Genomic DNA, 26,941 nt, shown 5'->3' with positions numbered 1-26,941 from the left:
TAGCTAGTTCTGAGCAGAAAAGTGCAACTGTTTATATTCCCTTTGTGCCTGAGCAATGGTCATTTCCAAAGCACAGCCCATAACTCAACTCCAGCTTGTTTAATGTTATGTTAGGTTTGCAGCCATTTGAATCAAATCTCACGATTAATAATATCCCATTTTTATTGTGCTTATCTCAGGGTCTTTAACAGAGAAAATACTGGAGAGAAAACTTTGATGAAAAAAGAATGTATTATTGATAAGTGGTTGAATTTGAATTAAAAACTGTGGTCCTTTACAGAATGACTTCTAATAAAAACAATTTCTGCCTTCATTCTTTTTTATTATAAGAAAATGTCAAAGGCTATTAGCACCGTTGAAATTATAGATGCAGACCACCTACATCTATCAGCCAGATACTATATTTGGTTGATCATTAGGTCAAATAACAAGTAAAATTAATGAAGCAGACAGTTTACCCAATTCAATGAGTTATTCAACCAACATTACTGGTTATTTTTTACTAAGACTTTTTATGAAATAAAATTATAGTATATTGTATTATTATTGTTAGTAATTTATACGTGAATTTGTTTTTCTTCCATAGCCTGAGAAAACTATAGCTTATAGGTCAGAAATATGTAGGGTTTTTTTTTTATTTTTCCTTTAATTGTTTTAGTCCATAATGGGAGCTAAACAGAGACCTAGTCCCCAGAACTAGAATGAAGCATCCATGTGGGTTAGTGGCACCCATCATCATGGATTTGGTGGTGCACCTCCATGTCCATCAAAGAAAAATAAAAATTTTGGTCTTGTTGAAGACAAAGTCTGGGCATAATGGGCAATGCAGCTGGAGAGCAAGACAGGGAAGGGCTTGTGAAATGCCTTGTTTGCCTTGTTGGGAGCTTGGAGTTGACTCTGGAAATTATGAGAAACCACTAAAGAATGGAAGACAAATTGTCAGATTTGATTTTAGGAAAATCAATATTATAGCTATGTAAAAACAGAGGCTACAGTTAATAAACACAACAGTTAATAAAATAATCTCCTTTCTCTAAGTTCAGTTTTATAGCTTCCTGTAGCAAATTCTGTGTTATCTTTTTTGTTGCCATGTTAAATGTCACTGAACATTTTATGTAAGGAAACACCAAGACACTTTCATTTCACTGATTTTTGTAGAATTTTCTATGTTTATCTTTGTTGATATTTTGTTGACAATTGGAAAGTATTGAAAGAATGAAATACTCCTTGATATTTCTTTGAAAAACATTTTGTTAAGCTTTTGGGTAATTTGTTTATTCTAAACATTAACATTGAATATAATGTAACAGTAGCTGGTGTATGTGCCTATAAAGCTATTTTTCTTCTTTTTGTCACTGAAATAAAGCTGTAAACAATTGGGCTAACAAAGAGAAAGATTTTTTTAATGACTCAGAATCAATGGTATGTAGTAATATTCTAGGTTCTGTGACAGGATGGAGCAGAGTATAGTATTTCCTTCTTACACTTTATGGTACTTTCCCAAGTAAGGTGGCCTGAGAAGGAGCAGTTTCAGGATGCCCTTGTTTTTGTGTCTGTTTTGTATAATACTGGAGCTTGCAGTCTTTGCCTCATGCTGCCTATAAGATACTATATCAATCAAATGGCATTTCAATGACACTCCACATTAAGAAATTTTCCTCATTCCTTGCTGGTCCCCTTCTGCCACCATCCCACAGAGCCATCACTCCCACTTACACAGTTGCTTGATATATGCAGTAAATATCACAAAATGTTATCAATCCACAGGAGAGACATTTTCCCACCTTCTGTGCCTTTAAAATTTCAAGGACTGAGCAGAAAATGCCATCTATATAACACCAACTAAAGTCAACAGCTGTTATATGAGGCAAATTCTACAAAATCTGATGAATTGAAAAGCCAGCTGCAGCCACAAATCATGTATGATCAGGGTACTGATTGGAAAGTCAGCAGGGATCATTGAAATTGTTCAAAGGAAACAGAAAAAGAAAAACCTAATCATCTATTATTTAAAGATATTTACCCACTTCACAGTTGTCTTTGTCATTGTTTTTGTTTTTTTAGCAGATAAAAACACACCATGTCATATCAAGCAGATCTTCACACATCCGCGTTTGGAACTAAATCCCGACTTTAATCCAAAGATCAAAGATTATTACTCTGAAGTCCCATTTGATGTGGTAACAGTGACAATTGGAGTGGAGACTCCTAAGTGTCAGTGCAAGGTGCACCTGTACGAGCAGGCAGGGCCAAGGTATGAGGATGTTGACTGGGGCTGTGTTGAGACACCCTACTGGGAAGCAGACATTTGATGTAAACTTTGAAAGTGGTTCAGAAAAGCTGATTCGTAAGATCAGTGGAAAGATTGCCAGGGTGTGAACTTTCGCCTTCTCATGTTTTTTAAAAAAGATTGGCAACCTTTGCAGCTCATCTTTGTAACAATATTTTAACAAGAAAGGATCTTGTTATATGAAATATAGAGAAGATCCATTAAGGAAAAAATCTCACTTATTGTTGTCTTCATGTTTTAACATTGCTGAATATGTCAAGTTTTTGAATATTCAAAAATTGATTGCTTAAACCAATTGGTGCACAATTTGTGGACACAGTACCACGAACTTTCCCAACCTCACTGGCTTTTTTTTCCTGTTGATTCTTTTAAAAGTCAGCAACTCTTTTGTTCATAATTTTAAACAGAAGATAGAACCTTATTCTGTGCTGTGTCCATAGCAAAGAAGATACTCATGGTTCCATGCTGTAGGGGAAGAAATGTACTTGGAACCCTTGAGAGCCAAGTCTAGTAGAAAGGATTGAAGTCAGGACAACCCGGGTTCCAAACCCTGACTTTTCTATGTGACTTTGAATGATGTGTTTACTAGTTCTAGGTCATGGTCTCTATATTTAAAATGGGAACAATCCTAGTTGTATTAAATGAGATAATGTGTGACCCTGGCAGGTGGCTAATAAATATTAGTTTCCTTTGCTTTAATTTATGGAAGATATAAGTTGTCCTGAAAGAACACTCTTGGCATAGTAAAGTACCGTGAAAGAGATATTTATTTATTTTCATATTTTAGGTTTCTTATGAAATTGTATAGACCTTTCCTGTTATTTATTCAAATAGGCATTTAGTAAATATTGATATATGAATCAGTTTGGGCTGAATAAATTTCCCCTATTCATATTCTCTCTCTTTCTCTCTCCCTCTTTCTCTCCAGGTTTGCCAGCTACCCTCTGGGCTTAGGAATGAACAAAATCTCAATATTTGTGGTGGATGAATCTCCAGCACATGGTGAGACCCTGATCACGTACAAACTCACCATCTATAGAGAAGACCGCCCAAGTCTGCCCTTGTTTGAGGCCTTCACAGCATGTGGTTTTGTGCAGGTAAGTGAAGTTTACATTTGCACTTGAGTTGAATTGGAAACGATCTGTTAACCCGGGTGAAAAATGCCAAATGAAAATTATTACAAGAAATTGTATGCTTTGAAATTGAAACTGGTCTCATTTCAAAAGAGTGAGAATCCCAGCCAGGTATCTAAGGCACCTCGTTGTGAGTAATTTTAGTGTGATGGCTACTGCCTGTGCTCATTGTGTTCCGTGGACTTATTGTGGTTAATGTTCAAAATACATGTCTGAGGACTCACACTTAGTTGTGAAATCGGTTTCACATTTTCCTTTTGAATTGGGCTATTTTTCTTGGATTTGTCCCTGGGTCTACTTTTGAAATTTTAAGCTAGATTTAGTAGAATTTACTTCAAAGACTAAGAGGAAAATTTATGAAACTATTTTACAGATGGAATACGGGATAAATGAAACTAAATTTGCTTGGGATAGTTGTATTTCACATTCACTTCTCATACAGTAATCATTTCGCACGGCTGTAGTTTCTCTTGTGAGCAGCACATACCATTTTGTAACCAGCACATACCATTTTGTAACCTTGTTCATTTTGGAGAAGGGTGAATGTTACCCTAACACCTTTGTTCTATGGTTTCTCCCTATTTTTGCTCTTTTAAGGATCCTATGTATAACTTTGTATGTTTCCTCATGTCATATACGCCTTGCTACAGGTGATTCCAGGGAAGTAGTAATTGGTATTTTTATCACATATCTGCTAATTCACTCAGAAAGTACACTTGCAAATATATCATGTCAAATTAAATGTTCCTAGGAGCTTTGAAGAATAGATGGTTAGTAAAAGAGGGGTATTGCTGACTGGGCCTTGACAGATAGTATGGTTACCATGTTGTTTTTATCAATGTAACAGTCAGACACAGTAATCACCCCGCCACTGTCTTACCTGTTTCCAAGAGCTTTAAAAATCTCAGGGGTTGGTATAGCTTTTATTTTTTAAAGAAAAGTGATCACTAATTTAGGACTTACCACTAAATCAAATGGAGTTTCACATTGGTCTGAAGATTCATTCAAAGAAAGACAAAGATGTTATTCTCCAAGATATTAATAAGCATACTTAACAAAGAGTAGAATAGAGTTCCATGGTCAAATAAACCCACTGGTTGGTGAAACAATAAGCTAAACAAAGTTAAGTAGATGTCTTTACTATAGGACTTCTCTGAACCTCTAATATACTAATTTAAATAGTGATTCATTTATAGTATGGAAAATATATAGTGTGCTTCATTTCCAAACTTATCTGATATGGTTTTAATGGAATAGCTATTAATATTTTTTTGTGGGACAGATTTGAGGACACACTGGTCTACACTATGGAGAAGACTTTAAAATATGTTCCTCTCAGGTTTTGACCTTTCAATTTGCTTTATTTGGATTGCTGTCTCAACCTGCTTCTGAATTGAAGGACAAATAATATAGCCACACCAAAAATGTTTTTAAAAATAAACAAAAACTTAGAGGGAGGTATGCTTTTGTATATTTGTGTATGTTTATGTGTGTATAATTATTTCTAAACTAAATATTCTTACCCTTTTTGGTGGAGCATTTTTTTTTTCATACATTGCTGGGAGAAGTGTGAAATGTTTGACCACTTTGGAGAACTTTGGCAGTATCCACCAAAGCTAAATATATATAAATGACTCAGCAGTCCTTCTAGCTATACACCTAAGATAAAGGAAGTCATGTGCCCATGAAAAGACACACATACACAAAATATTCATATTGGTTTTATTCATGGTAGCTAAAAGCTGAAAATAATTCAGTAAGAAAGGAAAAAAATCCAATATTATACTATTGGGACATTAAAAATAAATGAAGTACGGATACACACAAATATGAAAGAATCTTCAAAACCTTGCATTCAGAAAAACAAGCCAGACATCAATAATGAATGCTAGCAAGGATGTGGAGAAAAGGGAACCCTTGTACTCTGTTGGGGGGAAAATAAATTAGTACAGCTACTATGGAGAACAGTATCGAGGTTTCTCAAAAAACTAAAAATACAACTACTGTATAATCCAGCAATCCCACTGCTGAGTATATTTCCAAAATAAGGGAAATCAGTATATTGAAGAGAAAACTGCATTCCCGTGTTTGTTGCAGCATTATTCACAATAGCCAGGATATGGAGTCAACTTAAGTGTCCATCAATGGATGAATGGATAAAGAAAATGTGGTACGTATATACAATGGTGTATTACTCAGCCATAAAAAATGAAATCCTATCATTTGTAACTGCATGGATAAAACTGGAGAATATTATATTAAGTGAAATAAGTCAGGAACAAAAAGACAAATATCGCATGTTCTCAGTCATATGTGGGAGCTAAAGACAAGTGGATATCATGGAGATAAAGAATAGAATGCTGCTTAACCATAGGCTGAGTAGGGCAGTGGAGAGGGCGGGATGAAGAGCAGATGTTAATGGGCACAAAAAAACACAAATAGAAGGAATAAGGTCTAATGTTCAATAGTATAACAGGGCAACTGTAGTTAGCAGTAATTCATGGTATATTTCACAACAACTAAAAGAGTGGAATTGGAATGTTCCTAACACAAAGAAATGACAAATACTTGAGGTGATAGATATCCCAATTACTCTGATTTGATCATTACACATTGTATACTTGTATCAAAATATCACACGTATTCCATAAATATGTACAACTATTAGGTATCCACAACAATTAAAAAAATTTAAAAGAAGCCAGATATATAAAGAAATACTGTATTTCACTTATATGAAGTTCAAGAGTAAGCAAAACTAATCTATGTTTATAGAAGTCAGAATAGCAGTTACCTAGAAGGTATGGGTACCACTAAGCATGAGAGAACTTTTTGGGCAAATGTCCTATATTTTAATCTGGGTGGTGGTTACATATATAACTAGGTGTTATGTAGATAAAAATTTAATTGTGCACTTAAGATTTTTGCAATCTACTGTTTAAAATTATATAATATATAAAATATGCATGTGTATTTGTGTGTATATATATAAAATTTTGTATACTGCATATAAATTATACCTCAATAAATTAAGAAAAAAGATTGGTGGGAAAGTTATATATTCCTTTCTTCCATGACATGTTTCTCCAATGTTGTATTGATCAGAAATGAGTTAATTATCATGCCGTTACCTGTACCCTAGAACTTAAAGTATAATAATACAAAAAAAAAGAATAGATTATGTCAGAAAAATGTTAGTATATTATCAAGAAAAATATTAGAAAAGTCTTGTGGGATGAATCCTACAAATGATTGCAGAAAAGTATGTTGGTAATTTATAAGAATCATTTCCACAAGGTCTTAATTTAAAGTTTATGTGTGGTCCCACAGTAAGTACTATATTTTATAACATGGAAAACTATCTGATAAGCACTAGTACTTTTTAGAAAGTGTCAAATGAGTGAACAGAAAAATGTGGCATAAATAATGTGGACTGCTTTAGATACTTTACTAGGCACAAGTGGCTTCATGAGCTGGGGGAAGTCAACAGCAGGGGTAAAATGTTCTCACCATAGATTCCACTTAAAATTCTAACCCATAGACTTTTCTATTATTTCTCTTTTATATGTCATCTCATTAGTGTCGTTAGGTTTCAAATTAATAGCTAAGCAGATATACATCATGAGACTTACAAATTTTTAGTTCTCCAAGCTGTCCTTTTTTTGTTTTGTTTTGTTTTGTTTTCTGTCAACAACCACAGTGTCCTCACAATATTTGTAGGGTTGAAATCTAGAGTCAAACTATTGCAGTTTAAATGATAAGCTGTTCCATTTGAATCCCCAAAGCCTATTCAGGCAAATCTAAAGGAAAATGAACTAAACTTTTATTAAATTTTATTTATAGATCAAAGGGAAAATTATAATTTCTCCCTACATTTCAAATTAGATTTTGGCCTAATGAGAACCCCATTATTAAATTTTAAATAAACATTCTGTTAATCTATTTGTGTTGCTCTAACAAAATACTTGAGACTAGGTAGCTTATAAAGAACAGAAATTTATTTCCTTTAGTCGTGGCGTCTGGGAAGTCCAAAATCAAAGCACTGGCCTTTGGTGTCTAGTGAGGTTCTTCGTGATGCATCCTCACATGGTGGAAGGGGGAAATGAGCAAAAAGGGAAAATTCTATGTCCTCAAATGGGGAAAGATGCAAAGGGCAGCAAAAGGGTCTAAAGTAGTTCCCTTCAGCATTTTTATAAGGCACTAATCCATTTATGAGAGTGGAACTCTCATGATTTAATCACATCCTAAAAATCTTAATGCCATCACAATGGGGATTAAATTTCAACACATGAATTTTGGGGACATATAAGCTACAACACACTTAAAAGACTATCCACTTCCAAATAACCAAAGAAGAAGAAACCAATTTAAGATTAATCAAGCCTCCTAATTTCTCCTTTCCCTATTCTTACCTTCAGAGCATCGACTCTGCATGTTACCGTTTTGCCAAAAGACTAACATGGCAGAGTAAGCAAAGATAAAGCATACCAGTCAATTAAAAAATCAATTTCAACAACATTTTGATAACTAGTAAGATAATTTGATTAATTTATTAATAGACATTTTATCAAACATTGTTAAGTACCTACTTAGCCATAATGAACTATTTGAGTTTATTTAATGTCTATATTTTAATTATTCTTATGCTAATTAGAATTTGTATATGAGTGTCCCAGAGACAGATCTTAGTTTAATTAGCTCTTAGTTTAGTTATTACCAGTGAAGGAGAAAGAGTTAATTTACATAACATATAACCAGATTGGGAGTAGAGTTTCTCAATCGCAACACTATTGACATTTGAAGCTGGATATTTCTTTGTTCCAGAAAAGTTATTCTCTTTATTGTGGGATGTTTGGCAGCACTCTTGGCCTCTATCCGCTAGATTCCTGTAGCAACTCCTCTCCCCAAGACGTGTCAGCCAAAAATGTCTTCAGACATTGCCAAATGTCTCTTGAGGGGCAAAGTCAACCGTGATTGAGAATCACTGGTTTAGACAAGTGGGTTTCTGGTTTTCTGCTGTCCTCTATGTTTACTAGGAGTGTGAATAATTTGTGAGTAATCCTTCAATGTTGTATGTTGGAGAATCATTCTTATCTTTCATCTTTGTATTTTAAATCATTTCTGCACACAGTGATACTATTCTGACAGCTCTTTATTCTGTTCGTCAATCTGCCTTCTTTTCTGTCCAATGTAATTATTACAATCAGAAACGTGCATTCAATTACAGAAAAGATTGTTAATAAAACATAAAACATCATATAATATAAAGTCTGTTATTTCATTTTGATTTACCCATAAACAGTATAATGTTTTGCTGTTAGGAAGACAGATTTAGAAATTAATAAACTTATTGCGGCTAGAATATGTCATGTTTAGGAATTAATAAACTATACTTATGTTATAAGAAAATTTCTATACACATAGGGGAACATTTCTTTTAATATCCCTTTCCAAATCAAAAACTTTTGACGTGGAGAACAATATAATATTCACACAAGTTGATTTGTACAGATGATCTATGGTGTCATATTCATTTTGCCCTCAAAATGTTGCACCAGAATAGAGTCATAAATAAAAGCTACAGAAAGGTTATATACAGGAGAAGCCTGGAGACTACTTTTCACAGATCTGTTTGAAACAGCTTTCATTTAAAAACAGATCATACCAAGAAAGGAGAAAATCATATTTAAAAAATTATCTAGCATTTAGCTACACATTTGAAACTGGTGTTTCATGACTTATTTTTAAAAAATCAATTAGCCATCTAGTTTCTGAGATATTAAATGATGTGTGAATGACTTCAGTTATGATATTTTGAAATGTTTTAGAACTCATTTATTTTTTGTACCCTTCCAACACCATAGAGGCTATTATAAAATAGCTGAAGTGATAGGTATCTAATAGCAAATATCCATAATAAGAGAATAGGGAGTGCATTTATCAATAATCATTTAATAAAAACCTATGAGTTTCCAAAGTTGTACTGACAATTAAATACCGATTTTAATGGTTATTAGTTACCTTGCCTACTTCAGCTTACCACAGGAATATGATTTAATTTTTTAACAATACAATATGTGCTATAGTGAAATGCTCTCAACTAGTAAGGCTTATTAAGTACCTGCTATACACTTTGTTCTGAGAAATATGCTATGTGCTACAGGGGAATACAATAGCAGCAACCGCAGCAGCCAAGGTAATAAGTGTAGCAGCAATGCAGCATTTCTAGAACTTTTGTTATGTGCCAGGTATTATGTTAGGCACTTTACCTTCTTGCCTTATTTAATGTTTACCCCAACCTTGAATATAGGTGATTTTTAATCCTCCTCTTATTTTTTAACATATGGAGAAACTAAGGCTTTAGAAAGGTTAGAAATCTTGTCAACCCTTTCTATGAGATAGATCATTAGTAAAGGTGGAGTTTGAATATGGGTCTTGCTGACTTCAGATCTAGGAAGAAAGAAAGAGAGCAACTAAAGAAATAGGAGCAGATAGTATGGAAGATGCCAGACAGGAAGAACTTGTTGGGAATTGGGGAACAGAGGTAAGAACTGGTTGGGAGTTAGAAATGAGATTGAGTGAACTGGGCTGCTCCATAGATTGTATTCCTGACATTTGTGGGTCCTAGTCACTTTTGCCTTTGTAGACCCTTTGTTCCGATAAATAAATAAATAAATATTACATTTTACAATAGTGTTGATATAAAGACAAATATATTTATATTACAGATGTAGACTATCTTCTCTGACTGAAAAGTCTTTTTTTTCTGCTTTTAAAGAAAATAAAAATTTGGGGGCCCCTAAAAATTTCACCTGCTGTATGAACTGTGGCTGCTGTGCCTAATAGAGAAGTTGGTTCTATTCTTCCATTTCACTCTAAGAGATCTTTAGCAGTGGCACCTACTTCAATATCAAATGACCTGGGCTGTTGGCATCCTTTCAAGTCTTGTTAAGTGCCCTTGATTTAAATGCATAACATTTGCAGGTATTTCAGATTATTTGTCCATGGACTGAGCCATCCTTTAGCAGTGAGCCATCCTTTACTATCATTTACCAACAGCCCACAAAGCACCTAGGGAAGCAAAATGTTATTTTCATGAGCAGCAGGTGCACAGAGACATTCTGAGTGCATAGACCTCCCCAGTGGCCAGGAAGCATTTGCGTACATCCAAGGCTTGGGAGGTTTTGTTTAACATTCAGTTTTCTTATAAAGCAAGCAAAGATCAGAGTGGCATATTCTTTCAATCATGATCTGTTTCAGCACTTATATAAATTACCTTTTGTGTTGATGAAAAAGAGTCATGTTAAACAGTCACCTCATGAGGTCATGCCACTTATGATTGATAGATTATCATTTAAATAAAAACTTTTGCTCAGCACATTTGTTTTGCATGTTTCTCCAACTCACATCTGCTCCCTCTGCTAAAAGAAACAAACTTTTGCTACCTAGCAGCACAGCAGGGCCAATACAATGTGCAGGAGAATTGGGTCTTCCTAGCTTCTGACAGCATCCAGAGAAGTTTCTCTAAGTACCGCCTTCTTCAATATTCCATCATTGTTGCTTCAAGTTTATGTTTTGACATTCTAAGAATTTGTCTTCTGATTTCTGAACTGGACATAGAAATAGAAAGGAACCCTGAGAGTTTTTTTTCCTAAAATATTCTGCTTGAGTAGCTGGATTTCCAATGTGACATTTGAAACTTTGAAAGAGGTTGTGGCTAAAAGACAAGTAGAGGGAACCTCTTTTTGATAATGCCAGTCCCTGATGCCCATGTCTTTATGGGCTTTTAATTGCTCCAAAATTTTATCTTTTATCTCTCTTTCTACACTTCCTTCCCCATTTTACAAGCCAAACTAACTCAAGCAAAGGTATATACCAGCATAGTGAGGATGGTGGTGAGAGAAGAAATCTTAGGTACAAGGTTAGGCATTTTGTTTTCATAATTTCAGCTTTTATATTAGATTCAGGGGGTACCTGTGCAGGTTTCTTACATGAGTATGTTGTGTGATACTGAGGTTTGGGGTACAATTGAACCCACCACCCAGGTAGTGAGCATAGTACCAAAGAGGTAGTTTTTCAACCCTTACCTCCCTCCCTTTCTCCTCCATCTAGTATTGTCTATCATTGCCATCTTCATGTCCATGTGTGCCCAGTGTTTAGCTCCCACTTATAAGTGAGAATATGTGGTATTTGGTTTTTTGTTCCTGCATCAATTCCCTTAGGATGATAGCCTCTAGCTACACCCGTGTTGCTGCAAAGGACATGATTTCATTCTTTTTTATGGCTGTGTAGTATTCCACATGGTGTATATGTACCACATATTCTTTATCCATTTCACTGTAGATTGGAATCTAGGTTGATTCCATGTCTTTGCTATTGTGAATAGCACTGCGATGAACATACAACTGCATGTGTCTTTGGTAGAATGATTTTTCTTTTGGATATATGCCTAAAAATGGTATTGTTGGGTCAACTGGTAATTTCGTTTTAACGTCTTTAAGAAATCTCCAAACTGTCTTCCACAGTGGCTGAGCTAATTTACACTCCCACCAACAGGATAAGTATTTCCTTTTCTCTGCAGCCTCAGGTTGGGCATTTTTATAAGTCCTTTTCCCACAGCCAAACCAAGTCTAAAACATTATTATTATTATTATTATTATTATTATTATTATTATTATTTGAGATGGAGTTTCACTCTGTCACCCAGGCTGGAGTGCAATGGCACAGTCTTGGCCCACTGCAACCTCCACCTCCTGGGGTCAAGCGATTCTCCTGCTTCAGCCTCTCAAGTAGCTGGGATGACAGGCCCCTGCCACCACACCTGGCTAATGTTTGTAATTGTAGTAGAAACGGGGGTTCACCATGTTGGCCAGGCTGGTCTCAAACTCCTGACCTTGTGATCTTCCCACTTCGGCCTCCCAAAGTGCTGGGATTACAGGCATGAGCCACAGTGCCTGACCAATTTATTATTTTTTTAAAGATATTTTTGGCTTTATCAAACAACCAAGTTTGGTTCTATATAGTATAAGTTAAAGCAAATGATTCATTTGCTTTATGAAGCAAATGAAATCTTTTCATTTGGGCCAGTGGTTCTTTCATTTCAAATGGTTCATTCATTTCAAATGGGCCAGTGGTTCTTAACATTTTGGAGGAGGCAATGTGCCCCTTAGAATATCTGATGAAACTTCTGACTCTTCATCTCAAGAAATAATGTACATATATATGCTCAATGCTGTATACAATGTCAAAGGTATGAAAAGTCTCAGGTAAAAATTCCTATCCTAGTAACTCACAATCTGAAGCAGAATATTACTAGCAGTGACACACATAATAAGGATAGTTTCATTTCTGGCATAAAATATACATGATTATAATTCAGTTTATTGAGGACCTGCTTTGTTCCAGCAACTGCACCATTTATACACATTGTTTCATTTGTAGTTTTAATGATAAGGAAATTGGTGTCTATTTAACAATATAACATTTGGGAATCGTGTGCTTTTTCAATGATCTGTATTAGCACCATCTGAATCAGCAATTGTTATATTTCTCAAAGCAAATTGCCACCGAATCTAATATTTGCCTTAGAAATAAATATCCATAAAGGGCTACTAGCCCTCGCTTTCTTCTTACAGACTCACAAAGTGGTTATGAGATGTAGGCAATGGTGCTCCTGAAAACCCAGAGAAACTGAACAGTATATCATTTGGACTATTTATATTGTCCTCATTAGTTAAAGCCATTGGTGTGCTTTCTTTCAGCAGGCTATAACAAATTGTTTTTTGTTCAAAGAAAGGTCAGCCCAATGTTTCTATTAGGTAATGCTGAGAAAATTTCCACATGCATTTGACTAACTGTGACATTTCCTTCAATAGGCACGTGTTGTAGGAACAAGAATGGGGGATGGAGTATTCCTTGCAGATGGTTTCACTGATTGCAGAACTAACTACAGGCTGGTTTGATATATGTTCCCTGAAGACAGAATTAGGACACTTTACCACCTGACATATTTAACTTCTTTTGAAAATGATGCTAATTTGTCTTTTTTTTCTTTTTCACCCACACCCTTTTATAGGCAGGACTGATGAGTTTAAAACATTGAGCATGACTTCATTCTTCAAAGCAGAGCAGGCCCCTACCCAGTGCCCTCCAGCTCTCAGGACCTCATTCTTTAGCAATGTGGTACAGACGTTCACTGTGTTTGCTGGGTTTTTACCTCCTCCACATCCCCCAGCTCCCCACCCCTCCACATGCTTGAAGATGATCTTTCCAGACCTAATGGTTTGGAAAATAAATGTTGCATGTGGGCTTCTTGACCTGACAAATTATGTTAAAATTAAATTCTTGATAAAGTTAAGAGACCCAGGTTTCAAAGGTTTAAGAAATAACAGGGAGGGAGACATTTTCTTTGAGTGAAATAATCCCTCTTAAATACTTTGATCAAAATACTATTTATATTGTCTAGATTTGTGTCACAGCTCAACCCTTACTTGTCAGAGACTTTGGACAATTTCTCATCTGTCATACATGGATAGTAATGATACTGATGCTCTAAGGGAGTTTTTAAGGAAAAATTGAGTTAATATTGTGAAGATCTTGGAACAGTGCCCGGGCACATAAAGAGTCCAGTATCCATGTTTGCAAAATATATATTTTAAAAGAGATAAATAAATATGTCTTCAGATTGGCATAAGAGGAAAGTTTAAAATATCAAATTTTATTTTTCCATTGAAGTCTAGTAAAATGTATTAGAGATTTTCAAATTTCTTATATTTAAGTTTAGATTTAATAAGATGCAAAAATATGAAGGACTTTGCAGCATGAATCACCTGTGCTAAATTACACAGTACATTTTTGTAATGAATGTGATTACAAACATTTCAGAATTGAGTGTAAATTTTGCCTTAAACATGTATTTTAATTTTGACAGTTGCATGATTAATGGTGAATTTAATTTTAATAGCAGTCTCAGCTGAGAGACTGGGAATTAAAGAATTATTTAACAATAAGAGAGAAAATATTTCTTTGTTGAAACCAGAAACATCTTTCACAGATTTCATTTGGTAGATTCCATTAAGGATAAGGATGAAGGGATCAATGTTCTCTGTGCTGTTTTAATAAATTAGTAGCAAAGGATACAGATATTACCTATGTTTTATCAGGAATGAGGCATAACCATAATGTAATTTAATTATTTTGTATCTATAATCTCTAAAAAATACTATTATTCTAAAAGACTATAAACTTGTTCATATATTATAATAAACTAAATGAGAAAATGAGTCTTAGCTTACATGATTTCAACAAAAACTGCTAAACTCTTCCTCACTTTTTTGAAACCAGATTTTATTCCAAATGACTTTTAGATATTTCTCAAATGCTAATACATCTTCACATATTAGAGAATTGTCCCTCCTGAGAAGATTGAGATGCATTGCATCTGATAATTATTTAGCACTTACCGTGTGCTAGGTTCTATTCTAATTGTTTTCCACTTACTAACTCAACTCTCAAAACTAAATCAAACACTTAAAAGGTAGATACTTTAATAATTCCCATTTCATAGATGGAGAAATGGAGGCACAAAGAACTTGCCAAGGTCCCATAGCTTGTAAGTAGCAAAAACCATTTTTGAACCCAGACATCCTGGTTCCAGAGCACTGCTAATTACAAGCTATAAGCCACTCTATGATATACCAAAACAAGATTGTTAAAGTAAGTACAGTTGACCATTGCATAACACAGGATTCCATTACACGGATGTACTTACAAGCGAATTTTTAAAAATAAATATATTGAAAACATTTTTGAAGATTTTGAGACAATCTCAAAAAACTCACAATCCGTCTGGCCTAGAATCATCAAAAAGTAAGAAAAAGTTAGGTATGTCATTAATACATAAAACGTGTAGATCCTAGTCTATTTTATCACTTACTACCATAATATATACACAAATCTGTTATACAAAGTTAAAATGTATCAAAATGTACCAAACCCTTATAGACCATACATGGTGCCATTTCCAGTCCAGAGAAATATAAACAAATGTGAAGATGAAGTATTAAATCAAAACTGCATAGAACGAACTGTAGTATGTACTGTGCTACTGTAATAATTTTGTAGCGGGTTATTGCAGTGAGCTCAAGTGTTGCAAGTATCCATGTAAGATGTCAACTGACACTAATCATCTCCATATGAGGAGTTTAACTCTCCAGTAAATTGTGCATCACAGTAAAAAGTGATCTCTCTTTCTTTCTAACTTGGATGCCCTTTATTTCTTTCTCTTGCCTAATTGCTGAGACCAGGACTTCCAGAATTACATTAAATGAAAGTGGTAAAAGTGGGCATCCTTGTCTTGTTCTAGTCCTTAGAGAAAAGGTCTTTAAATTTTCTGTTCAGTACAATGTTAGCTGTGGGCTTGTCGTATATGGCCTTGATTATTTTTAGGTATATTCATTCTATATACATGTTGATAAGGATTTTTATCATAAAAAGATGTTGAATTATTTATTTATTTATTTATTTATTTATTTATTTATTTATTTTTTGAGACAGAGTCTTGCTCTGTCACCAGGCTGGAGAACAGTGGTGCAATCTTGGCTCACTACAACCTCCAATTCCCTGGTTCAAGAGATTCTCCTGAGTCAGCCTCCTCAGTAGCTAGGATTACAGGCACGCACCACCATGCCCAGCTAATTTTTGTATTTTTAGTAGAGACGGGTTTTCAGCATGTTGGCCAGGATGGTCTTGATCTCCTGACCTCGTGATCCTCCCGCCTTGGCCTCCCAAAGTGCTGGGATTACAGGCATGAGCCACCACGCCCAGCCTAGAGATGTTGAATTTTATCAAATGCTTTTTCAGCATTGAAATAATATGGCTTTCATTCTTGATTATGTTAATATAATGTATCATGTTTATTGATTTGTGTTCACAGACGACATGATCTTATACCTGGAAAATCCTAAATACTCTATCAAAAACTTATGTTGATAAAGAAGTTCAGTTAAGTTGCAGGGTACAAAATCAACATAAAAAAATCAATGGCATTTGTATATGCCAGCAGCAAACAACCTGAAAAGGAAATCAAGAAGGCAACCCCATTTATAATAGCTACAAAAAAATGTAAAATAACTAGGAATCAATCTAAAGAAATGAAAGATCTGTACGAGGAAAACTATAAAACTCTGATAAAGGAGGTCACAAAAAAATGGAAAGATATTCCATGCTCATGGATTGGAAGAATTAATATTGTTAAAATGACAATATTTCCCAAAACAATTTACAGATTCAATGTAATCCCAATTAAAATACCAACAACATTCTTCACAGAAATAGAAAAACAATCCTAAAATTTATATGAAACCAAAAAGGATTCTGAATAGCCAAAGCAATACTTGGTAAAAGGAACAAAACTGGAGACATCAGACTACATGACTTCAAAATTAACTGCAAAGCTATAGTAACAAACACATCATAATACTGGTGTAAAAACATACGTGTAGACCAATGGATCAGAATAGAAAACCCAACTATAATCCATGCATTTACAGCCAATTCACTTTCACTTAAGATGCCACGAACATATAATGGGGAAAGGACAGTCTTTTCAATAAATGGTGCTGGGAAAACTGGATAACTCTCTGCAGACGAATAAAACTAGACCCCTATTTCTCATACACAAAAATCAAAATGCATTAAAGGCTTAAATCTGAAATCTGAAACTACAAAACTAGCAGAAGAAAAAATTGGAAAAGTGCTCCAGAAAATTGATCTGAGCAATGATTTTTTGTATAAGACCTTAAAACCCCAGACAACCAAAGCAAAATTAGACAATCAGGATTGCATCAAGCTAAAAAGCTTCTGCACAGCAAAGGAAACAATCAATGAAGTGAAGAAATAACCTACAAAATGGGAGAAACTCCTTGCAAAGTGTCCATATGACAAGGATTCAATAGCTAAAATATATAAGGAACTCGAACAACTCAATAGCAAAAAAAAAAAAATCTGATTTTACAATGAGTAAAAGATCAGAAAAGACATTTCTCAAAAGAAGACATACAAATGGCCAACAAGGATGTGAAAAAATGTGCAACATACTAACCATCAGAGAAATGCAAATCAAAATCACAATGGCATATTATCTTACTCCAATTAAAATGGCTTTTATCAAAAAGACAAAAACAGATGCTGGCAAGAATGCGGAGAAAGGGGAACTCTAGCACACTGTTGGTGGGAATGTAAATTAGAACAGTCACTATGGAGAATGGTATGGACATTCCTCAAAAAAGTAAAAATAGCCGGGCGCGGTGGCTCAAGCCTGTAATCCCAGCACTTTGGGAGGCCGAGACGGGCGGATCACGAGGTCAGGAGATCGAGACCATCCTGGCTAACACGGTGAAACCCCGTCTCTACTAAAAAATACAAAAAACTAGCCGGGCGAAGTGGCGGGTGCCTGTAGTCCCAGCTACTCGGGAGGCTGAGGCAGGAGAATGGCGTGAACCCGAGAGGAGGAGCTTGCAGTGAGCTGAGATCCGGCCACTGCACTCCAGCCTGGGTGACAGAGCAAGACTCCGTCTCAAAAAAAAAAAAAAAAAAAAAGTAAAAATAGAACCACCAGATGATCCATCAACCCCATTGTTGAGTATATATCCAAAAGAAAGAAAGTCAATACATATAAGAGATACTTGCACTCCCCTGTTTATTGCAGTGCTATTCACAATGGCCAAGATATGGAATCAACCTAAGTGTCTGTCACAGATGATTAGATAAAGAAAACATGGTATTATACACAATGGAATATTACTCAGCCATAAAAAAGAATGAAATCGTGTAATTTGCAGCAGCATGAATGGAACTGGAGGCCATTATATTAAGTGAAATAAGCCAGGCACAGAAAGGCAAATGTTGCATGTTCACGTTCATATGTGTGAGCTAAAAAAAAATACATCACATGAAGATTGAGAGTAGAGTGATGGTTACCAGAAGCCAGAAACAATAGGGAGAAGGAGGAGGATGGAAAGAAAAAAGAATATAACTATACTTATTACCACTGAACTGTATGCCTAAGAATAATAAAGACAGTAAATTGTATATGCATATTTTATCTAAATAAAAAAATAAAAAATGTGATCTCTCATGGCTCTTGCATATTTTTATTGTATTTAGTGCAATACTGTAAACTTGAATAACACCAGGGCACCCATACAAAGTGCCACCACTAATGATGCTGGAAGTGCTCCCAAGAGGCAGAGAAAAGTCATGATATAACAGAAAAAGTTGAATTGCTTGATATGTATTGTCAGTTGAATATGTGTTAATCAATTGTTTATGTTATTAGTAAGGCTTCAAGTCAATACTTGATTTTACTTGAATACTATTGATCAAGTCAAAAGTAGGTTATTAGTAATCATGTTTCTGGAGATTCGAAAGTTATACTTGGATTTTTGACTGCCTGGAGAATTGGCACCAGTAACCACCACTCCTCTTCTTACTTCCTGTTGTTCAAGGGTCAACTATATGTGCTTTACATACAGTTTTGGCTCCAAGAGTTAATTTGTAGGTTATTGTTTGGAACTTGCCATTAATTTCTGGTGGGTGTATAGAAGTAAATTTACAAATGAGGTTAGGTTTTAGGTAAGCCTTTAAAAGTCCACTTAATATATGCTATCATTAATATAGTGACGGGGGCAGTCATAAGAAAGGGGTCGAGTACACCAGGGAGCCCTGCAACAATTACGTGTGGGGAAAAGGTTTGAGGAGCCAACGCTGTTAATGCGGAAGATACCAGTAGAGGAGGGTGTGAGCAATGGGACGTGTTTCTAGCTGTAGGATTGACCAATAGCTCTGTGGCTAGTAGACAGGTTCATAGTTCATAGCCATTTGTCAGTCTTGTGTTCCAATGTCACACTGAACTTTAGAGTTAGGAGGATCTTTGACATCTAACACCTCACTCTGCATATCAGTAAACCTCAGTAATTTGCCAAAGTCCACCATCAATAATTGACCAAGGTTCATTGCCAGTCAGTGGCAGAGTAAGGATGAGAACCCATGAATCAGGTATCAAACCCACTAGCAGTTTGTAGTCGTGCCTTATGTAGAAGGGGTATCGGCATCCAGACCTAGACACGGTTCCTGAGCTCCTGGAGATGAATAAAATGAATGAATAAAATGAGGAAAATGAATGCAGGATTGCCAGTTCACTGACAATTTACCCTTCCTATCTGAAAAGGGTCCCTATTTCTTTTTTAGAATATTCTTTAGAACATTGACTTAGCTGTTCTATACCCTTACTGGTTAAGTCTTAGTGGCATTGTCTTGATATCACAAAATGTAAAAAGTGTAAAAAAATTTTTGATGAAAGGAATGCATTATATTCAGAGATAATTATAATTCATCACTTTAATAACCCTCTTTCAGTGATATCTCCAAGGATGAGACCTACATTGGTAATTTGCAAATCTTCAATAGCCAATCAGCAAATAGAAAGTAATTATTGGGTCATGGTATCAACATATAAGAGGTAATTATTATATTAAATTCTGCTGCTGTTTACGGGTTTGCATGTTTGTTAGAAATTAAACAAATACATTTGACTGAGGCAATACTGGTACAGAATGAAAAAATAATGATTTGTGTAAAGCCCCCAAAATAGCCTCCACTGACTGGGCGTCTTTGACATCCTCTTTCCCATGCTAAGTCCATCTGTGATCCCGATAACCCCTCAGTCTGGCATTCAGCCCTCCCTGCCAACTGGACACATGCCGCTGATGAATAGCTTCTCACCCCCTTTCATAACCAGAGCACAAATATTAGATGAATTTCCTTTGAACCTTGCTTCCTCTTGGCTCTTAATGTAGTCTAGCTCCTTAGAAGAAACATTTCAGGTTCTGGGAGCCACAGAGTCCCTTATTAATCATCTTTTTTTTTTTTTTTTCTTTTTCTGGAGGAACAAATAATAAAAGATTTTTTATATTTCTCCAAGGTAATAGATACTGTGTATCGTGATTGGAAAAGATGTCCCACTTCTTAAATATTTAATTAGAATCTGTCACTGCAGTATATGGAATATTTTAACCATCTAGCCCTTAAGAAGAGTACTAAGGTTTCTCTGCATAACAATAATGCTATTAATAATAAGAAACAATAGTCATTTTCTATTTGTTGCTTCTTCCAAGAACCTATTTCTTTAGACACTTTCATGTGTAACTAGCCAAACAACAGCTAATCCGTATTTAAATAACTCCATGTAATAAAATAATGTTTTCCATGTTAAGAGGAAAAATTCCAGAATGTTATATTCTTTTTAATGCCATTATCCAGTTAGAACACTTTTAACCATAATAATAATAATAATTTCCAGCTATCCGAAATCCTAAAATAAAGTGCCAACACCCCCAAATATATTTTGTTACTGAAACATGTGTAAACAATTATGAATATCTAAACCATACTGGTATTGGTTTTCAAACTCTCTCCAAAACTGTAGGGAAAAAATGCCCTTAATGAGTCTGTTGATAGATATATTCGACTTCAAAAGTTGCTTTTGCAGACCCAGAGAATAAAGATTTCACTTTCTATTGAGTATGTAAGAAACTGGTATAAATTTTAGATTTTAAGTTTCAGAAAGAGAAAAAGACATCTATACAATTTACTCTTCTGATTTGTAAAACTCAAGTTTATTCAAAACTGCACCAGAATCCATGAGTGGAGAATGATCAATTGGAGTTGAGATTATAATTTGGGGGAAATCAATGAGGGCCGCTGACTTGATCAGAAGTTTTTGTGTACCTCTTCAAAAAATTGAATAGAAGAACATGGATTTGTTATGCCGGGTACATGGATTCATTATGATAAGAAAGAATTTGAAGTTAGATATATATTTAAATATTAAAATGGTTAATTGAAAAGTATTTTTAAATGAACCTACCTCTTATTGTTACCAGAAGAAGCAATCCCAATCTTACTCAAATTCTATTTTAAATGGCATGGATTCCCCCACCCATTGGCACAATATTGGTTAAGATGGTGAAATAATTGTGGTATCTTTATAAAAACTTTACAATTAGTTAACACTCTGTTCTTGTATATTACTCTCATCCCTCTCCCTCACTTGCACACATACATGAACACACACAAACACATTCACGGTAAACTTCTCCAGTCCAAAGCCTAGGTCTTTTATCATCCTCACTAAGCACAATGCCTGGAAAGTTCTTAATATTTGTAAAATTAAATGATACTGTTCAAACTAAATGCAAAATTAAATACATGCCCTATTTTAATAGTTATGCTCTAGGTTACATTAATATGGCATTCTTGAGAAATGTTAAAATGCATGATTATGTTTATGGGGTTTTTTGCATATATAATTTTTAAATTGTTTAAGCTTTGTGTTTTGAAATAATATTGAAGTTATGAGTTGAAAAATGGTATAAACAATTCCTATACACTTTATATCCAGATTCACCAAATTGTTTTTTAAAATTTTTATTTATTTAATTTTAAATGTTTATGGATACATAGTAGGTGTATGTATTTATGGGGTACACGAGATTTAAAAATGTTAAATGCATCATTACGTTACATCACTATTACATTATATCACTATGACGTTACATCACTATCGCATGAGAATAGTGTTGATATCCCTGTGCATGAAGCTTGTATGAGTACAGTTCCTCTTCTCCTTATCTCAGTAAAAGAAGCCCTCCTTCTTAGCCTCAGACTTTCATCTATTTGGCTGCAAGAGAGATATGAGGGGATAGAGAGCGAGAAGAGGTGACCTTTGGGGAATGTATTGTTCACGAAGAGAGACTGTGTCCCCATCGCTGCCCCCAGAGGGGGAAGGGAGAGGGGTCCATGATTTCTCTTCTTAAGGTAGTCACCTGTGAAGCTTAGAGACGACTTCAAGAGGGAGAGAAAGTTGCTTGTTCACCTGGCTGAATATCTGCTTACTAACAGGGTCTGAGGAATGGCCTTGCACTGCCAGAAAGGGAGAAAGAGCATGCTGAGCTGTTGCTGCTGGTGAGGCTCGTCAGGCTAAGAAGGGGCAAGGAGCAGTCCCTTGAGTTCTCAGGAATTCGAGGTAGAGTATATCTGTCCCAGGCCACAGTCCCCAGAGTTAAAGCTGTAGAAGGTAGAAGAAATGCGGTTCTGTATGTAGGCTTCTCAGGTACCCGGCAGGAGATGAAAAGACACCTGAGGCTTTTAATCAGGATCAGCTGGAAAAGGTAGCTGAGCCTCTCAATGGTCCACACCACTGCCTCAACATCAGAGCTTTTTTGAGGCTACCCCCCGACAATGAGACAATGAGTGAGGTCAACAGGGATGATCCCCAAAAGAGATTTATTTTGCCGTCTTCTCCCACCTTAAATAAAAAGCAAAAAATTTAGGAAAGTTAGGAGGGAACAGACCCCATTCACTACCTCCAGTCCTTCAGTGTTACATTTTATTGCTGTGCAAAAAATTACCACAAATGTAGCAACTTAAAACAACATCCATTCACTAGTTCACGTTTGGTAGCTTAGAAATCCAGGGGCAGTGGGACGGTGTTCTCTGCTCAGAGCTCAAAATCTAAAATTAAAGTGTTGACCAGCTGAATTCTTGTCTGGAGCCTCTGGGGAAGAGCCCACTGACAAGCTCACTGGGGTTGCTGGCAGAATTCCCTTACCTGCAACTGGAGGGCTGACGTCCCTGTTTCCTTACAAGCTGCCCGTCAAGGACTGCTCTCAGCTCCCAGAGGCTGCCCGCATTCCTTGCCACCTGGTCCCTTTCATTTCCTAAGTCATCAGTGGGGACTCTCACACCTTGAATCTCTCTCCCAGGATTTTTTTCTCTTTGTCTTCCCTGTCTCTGACCTCTAGACCCAGATTTTAGCTCCCTAATTTAAGGCCAACTGATTTGGGAATTTAATTAAATGTGCAGAATCCCTTCCAGCGACACCTAGATTAGTGTTTGCTTGAATAACTGGAGGAAAATGGATATATATCAAGGGCTGGGAATTATAAGAGCTATCTCAGAATTAGACCTGTCATAATTCTCTGCCTACCATAAAGTGTGGGAGCTGCAAATCTACACTTCCCCGGGGAAAAGTTTTGGATCAAAATGAGAATAAAGTGTTAGTGAAAATGAGACTTTTAATAACTGGCAATTTCTAAAGTGTAATGATATAGGACTTTAATATCATTAAGGGAGCCAGATCCATTCAGAAAGGGGGTAGGTTTGTCAACAGAGCAGGATAGTAGCAGTTATTAAAAAAAAACAAAATTATTTCTCATTTATTTATTTACCTTACAAGTTGAGACTCTTCAATTAAAACTATTATCTATGATTGGAGTAACCTCACACAGTAGAGCAGTCTATTGTAGTAAATGCCTACCTGTTCTTGCCATGTTCTATCACTTTAATGTATAAGGCAACCATATGTGATGGGCACCTATCATTACAGAAAACAAGTGGCAGACCTGGGACTTAAATCTAGAAAGTGTTGCAAACTCAAATCTTTTCAGACGTGGCTAATATAAATGACAAAATTAGGCCAAGAGTGAGGCAATACGAACTGGTGAGGACTATGGCTAAGTGGAAAGCATATGCCCTGTTAAATGTGAACAGCAATTGCTCAGCTCAAGATATTTGCTGCTACTTTGGAAGGATGATTCAGTATTGTGGAATCTCCTAATTCTTCCAAAGAAACCTAACTTTTGAATTTTAATGGAAGACTTCTCAAGTTTTACATATTGGTAACTAATTTTTAAAAGGGAAGCCTCTGCAAGGCAAAAAAGTAAATAAAATTCTGTGATCAGATTCCACACAGAGAACATCAGTTCATGTCTTCTGATATAATCCAATGCACTCATACCATAGATGATAAACTTAATCAATGTGTGTGTGAGAGGAAGGATGGGCGGTGAACAGAAGGGATATAATGACTAGAACAATTTATATTGTTAATTCAAAAAAGCCTACTTTGATTTGTTTTTAAAATAAAGAGGATTTACTAGCAGATTTCACCGAAAAAATCCAGATTTCCAGGTTCCAGGTGATGTTTGATTCAGTGCTTAAACAATGTCACCTGTTTCCTCTCCATCTCATTGCAGTATATTTTAGTTGTTACTTCACCCTCAGACTCCACATGGGAGCCTTCAGGCAACTGCAGGTTCTCTCACATGTCCACACATGGCTGTGGTCATGCTGAACTTTAAAACCTCACATCACTTTCCTGGGAGTTCCTGCAAAATATGCATAAATATCATTATCACTTATTGGATTTTGTATCCAACTACTTACTACTGATTGATTTAAGCCAATGAAGTATAACCTTAGAACTGGTAAGAGGCCAATTCCTCCAAACCTCATAGCCAAGCATAAACAACAATCAATTCCCAAAGGAAATTAGAAATATTATTTTAAGAAGGACAGATGCTGGGAAACAAAGAACAGAGTCTATCTGAGGTTTATCTTCTGAATATCTCCTCCAGTTCTAGGACTTAAAAGATGTCTATAAAATATCTACTTCCAGTCTCAACTCTCCTCATGGACTCCAATCCATTTATCCAACTGCATATGAACCACTGTTACTTAGATAACCAAACATCTCTAATGTCATTTCATCATTTCTCCCCCACTCCCCACAACATTCTATTACATCTAATTTCTTAGTAAATGTTCTTGTGCAGGAAATAGAAATCAATTCTGGCTAACCTAAGCAGAAAAGGAACTTCATTCAAAACATATCTGGTAGCTTACAGAATTGAGCTATTGTGGGAAGACTATAGAAGCAGAAAATAGACAGGAATCAAGGGAAATAGGAGGAGCTGCAGGCAAGGTACTACCCCAACTCCCACTGTCACTGGACACACTTTCTTCTCCAGAGCCCACAGGCTGCTGCTTCTGCCTCTGCTGCTGAACATCAAGGCCATGAACACTTTCTAAACTGTCCCATCTTATTTGTGTCATTTGTTCCAAATTTGAAATCTTAGGGTGAGGCATCCAGTTAGCCACATTTAAATCACATGCCGTTGTTCTGCTCACTAGACAGAGCAGGATTACTTGGCATTTATAGTATAGGATTCCCTCTAAATAAGAGAGGGTTGAACAATGGGCAATGAAAAAATGACAGATGTCCTCAATTTTTATGTTTTATGGAGCCTCACAACAAGACAGTTACCAGTTCTATATAAATAAGTCCATTCTCATACCCATAGCTCTCCAAAGATAAAATAAATATGCCCTCTCAATGGGCAATATGTTTGTCTTTATCCAAAGAGTAGACTCATTGACCACTTGGTGGCAATATTAAAGAAAGAATTCGGGCATCACAGGGTTGGAGAGATCAAATGATTTTTTAAAACCTCAATAATCTAAACATTTTAAATCAATGTCAAGTTAGAAGTATGTCCTCAGTCCCAATTTACTGCTAGGTGCTCTGCTCTTTCTTCCACTATTTGTGTGTTTGTAAATATTAAGGAACAAAAGCTCAGAACATCACAAATCTGATTAGAGGGCCCTACTAAGACCTTGTGATCACTTCCTTTTCCAGACGCCACAAGGCATGGCCCACTGCTGGATACTTGGCCCGGGATTTAAAGGGGCTGTGTGCCACTGTGGATTTGGAGGATTATATCCACAATTTGCCACCAATTCCTCTCTGGTCTAGTATACTTCTTTAGTTCACTTCTTAAGTTTCATCTAGGCCTTAAGTGTTTCAGACTGATTATGAGCAATGTAGCAACTGAGGAATCCCCTCCCCGAAAGACAGTAGGACTTTATGTTGACCAGTGTACTGGCTTCACTTTCTTTCATTCCTCTCTTTTCACTGCTTTTCCTCATCCTAGTGATTCTCAAGCTTAAGCATGCATTGAAATTTCCCAGAGGGCTTATTAAAACACAGACTGCTGGCTTCAACCCCAGGTTCCCACTTAGTAGGTTTAAAATGGGGCTCAAGAATTTGCGTATCTAACAACTTTCCAGCTGATTCTGATGCCATGCCTCTTGTCCCCAAACCGCACTTTGAGAACCATTGCCTTTTAGTACCCCTAAGCTGATGCCTTTTCTTTTTCATATAAAAAGCACCTGCTTTTACCATTATGTAGCTCAGGTGCATTCTCTTTTCAGTACATTTCTTCCATATTCCATTTCTTTGTCTGATAGGAAAGGCTATTTCTTTACCTCTCAAAATACCCTGTCTTTGTGTGTGAAAAGACTATGTTTCAAGTAATGTCACCAAGGAGATAGTTTTATCAGGGAATAAAATAAACACCTTTTAGTGGTACTTCCCAAAACTTGACTTCTAATCTTGTATTGTCCACTCTGTATTCTTTATGACATAAATGTGTCTTCATTTTCTCAACTTTTCTGACTCTTCCTATAAGTGATTCTGAACATCAAAGGTATTTTTCTAAGTTTCTTCTTAAATTCTCTGAAATTTTAAAATCCATTCATTATTTTCTTACGTTTGAGTATTTCAATGATTGTTTTGCTAACATAAATTACTATGTTTCTTAAGTTTTATTTGCCCTTG

At 35.8% G+C, this 26,941-nt stretch overlaps 1 protein-coding gene across 6 annotated transcripts in view; it reads left to right on the top strand.

Annotated features, from left to right (window-relative positions):
- LOC105475315 (cadherin like and PC-esterase domain containing 1) overlaps positions 1–26,941 on the top strand; it is a 311,154-nt gene that overhangs the window by 149,793 nt on the left and 134,420 nt on the right. For 5 of the 6 annotated variants that reach the window (XM_011730510.3, XM_011730493.3, XM_011730468.2 and 2 more), the window contains 2 exons: positions 2,065–2,254; positions 3,219–3,387. In XM_011730510.3, coding sequence (XP_011728812.2) covers positions 2,065–2,254; positions 3,219–3,387 — 359 coding nt within the window. The remainder of the gene's footprint in view (positions 1–2,064; positions 2,255–3,218; positions 3,388–26,941) is intronic. The other variant, XM_011730473.3, reaches the window with a different exon arrangement.

The sequence above is a fragment of the Macaca nemestrina genome, chromosome 4, assembly GCF_043159975.1.
Source record: "Macaca nemestrina isolate mMacNem1 chromosome 4, mMacNem.hap1, whole genome shotgun sequence".
In the NCBI taxonomy this organism is placed as follows: Eukaryota; Metazoa; Chordata; class Mammalia; order Primates; family Cercopithecidae; genus Macaca; species Macaca nemestrina.
Note: the sequence above shows the minus strand (reverse complement) of the source record. Positions and strands in the feature narration are given on the sequence as shown.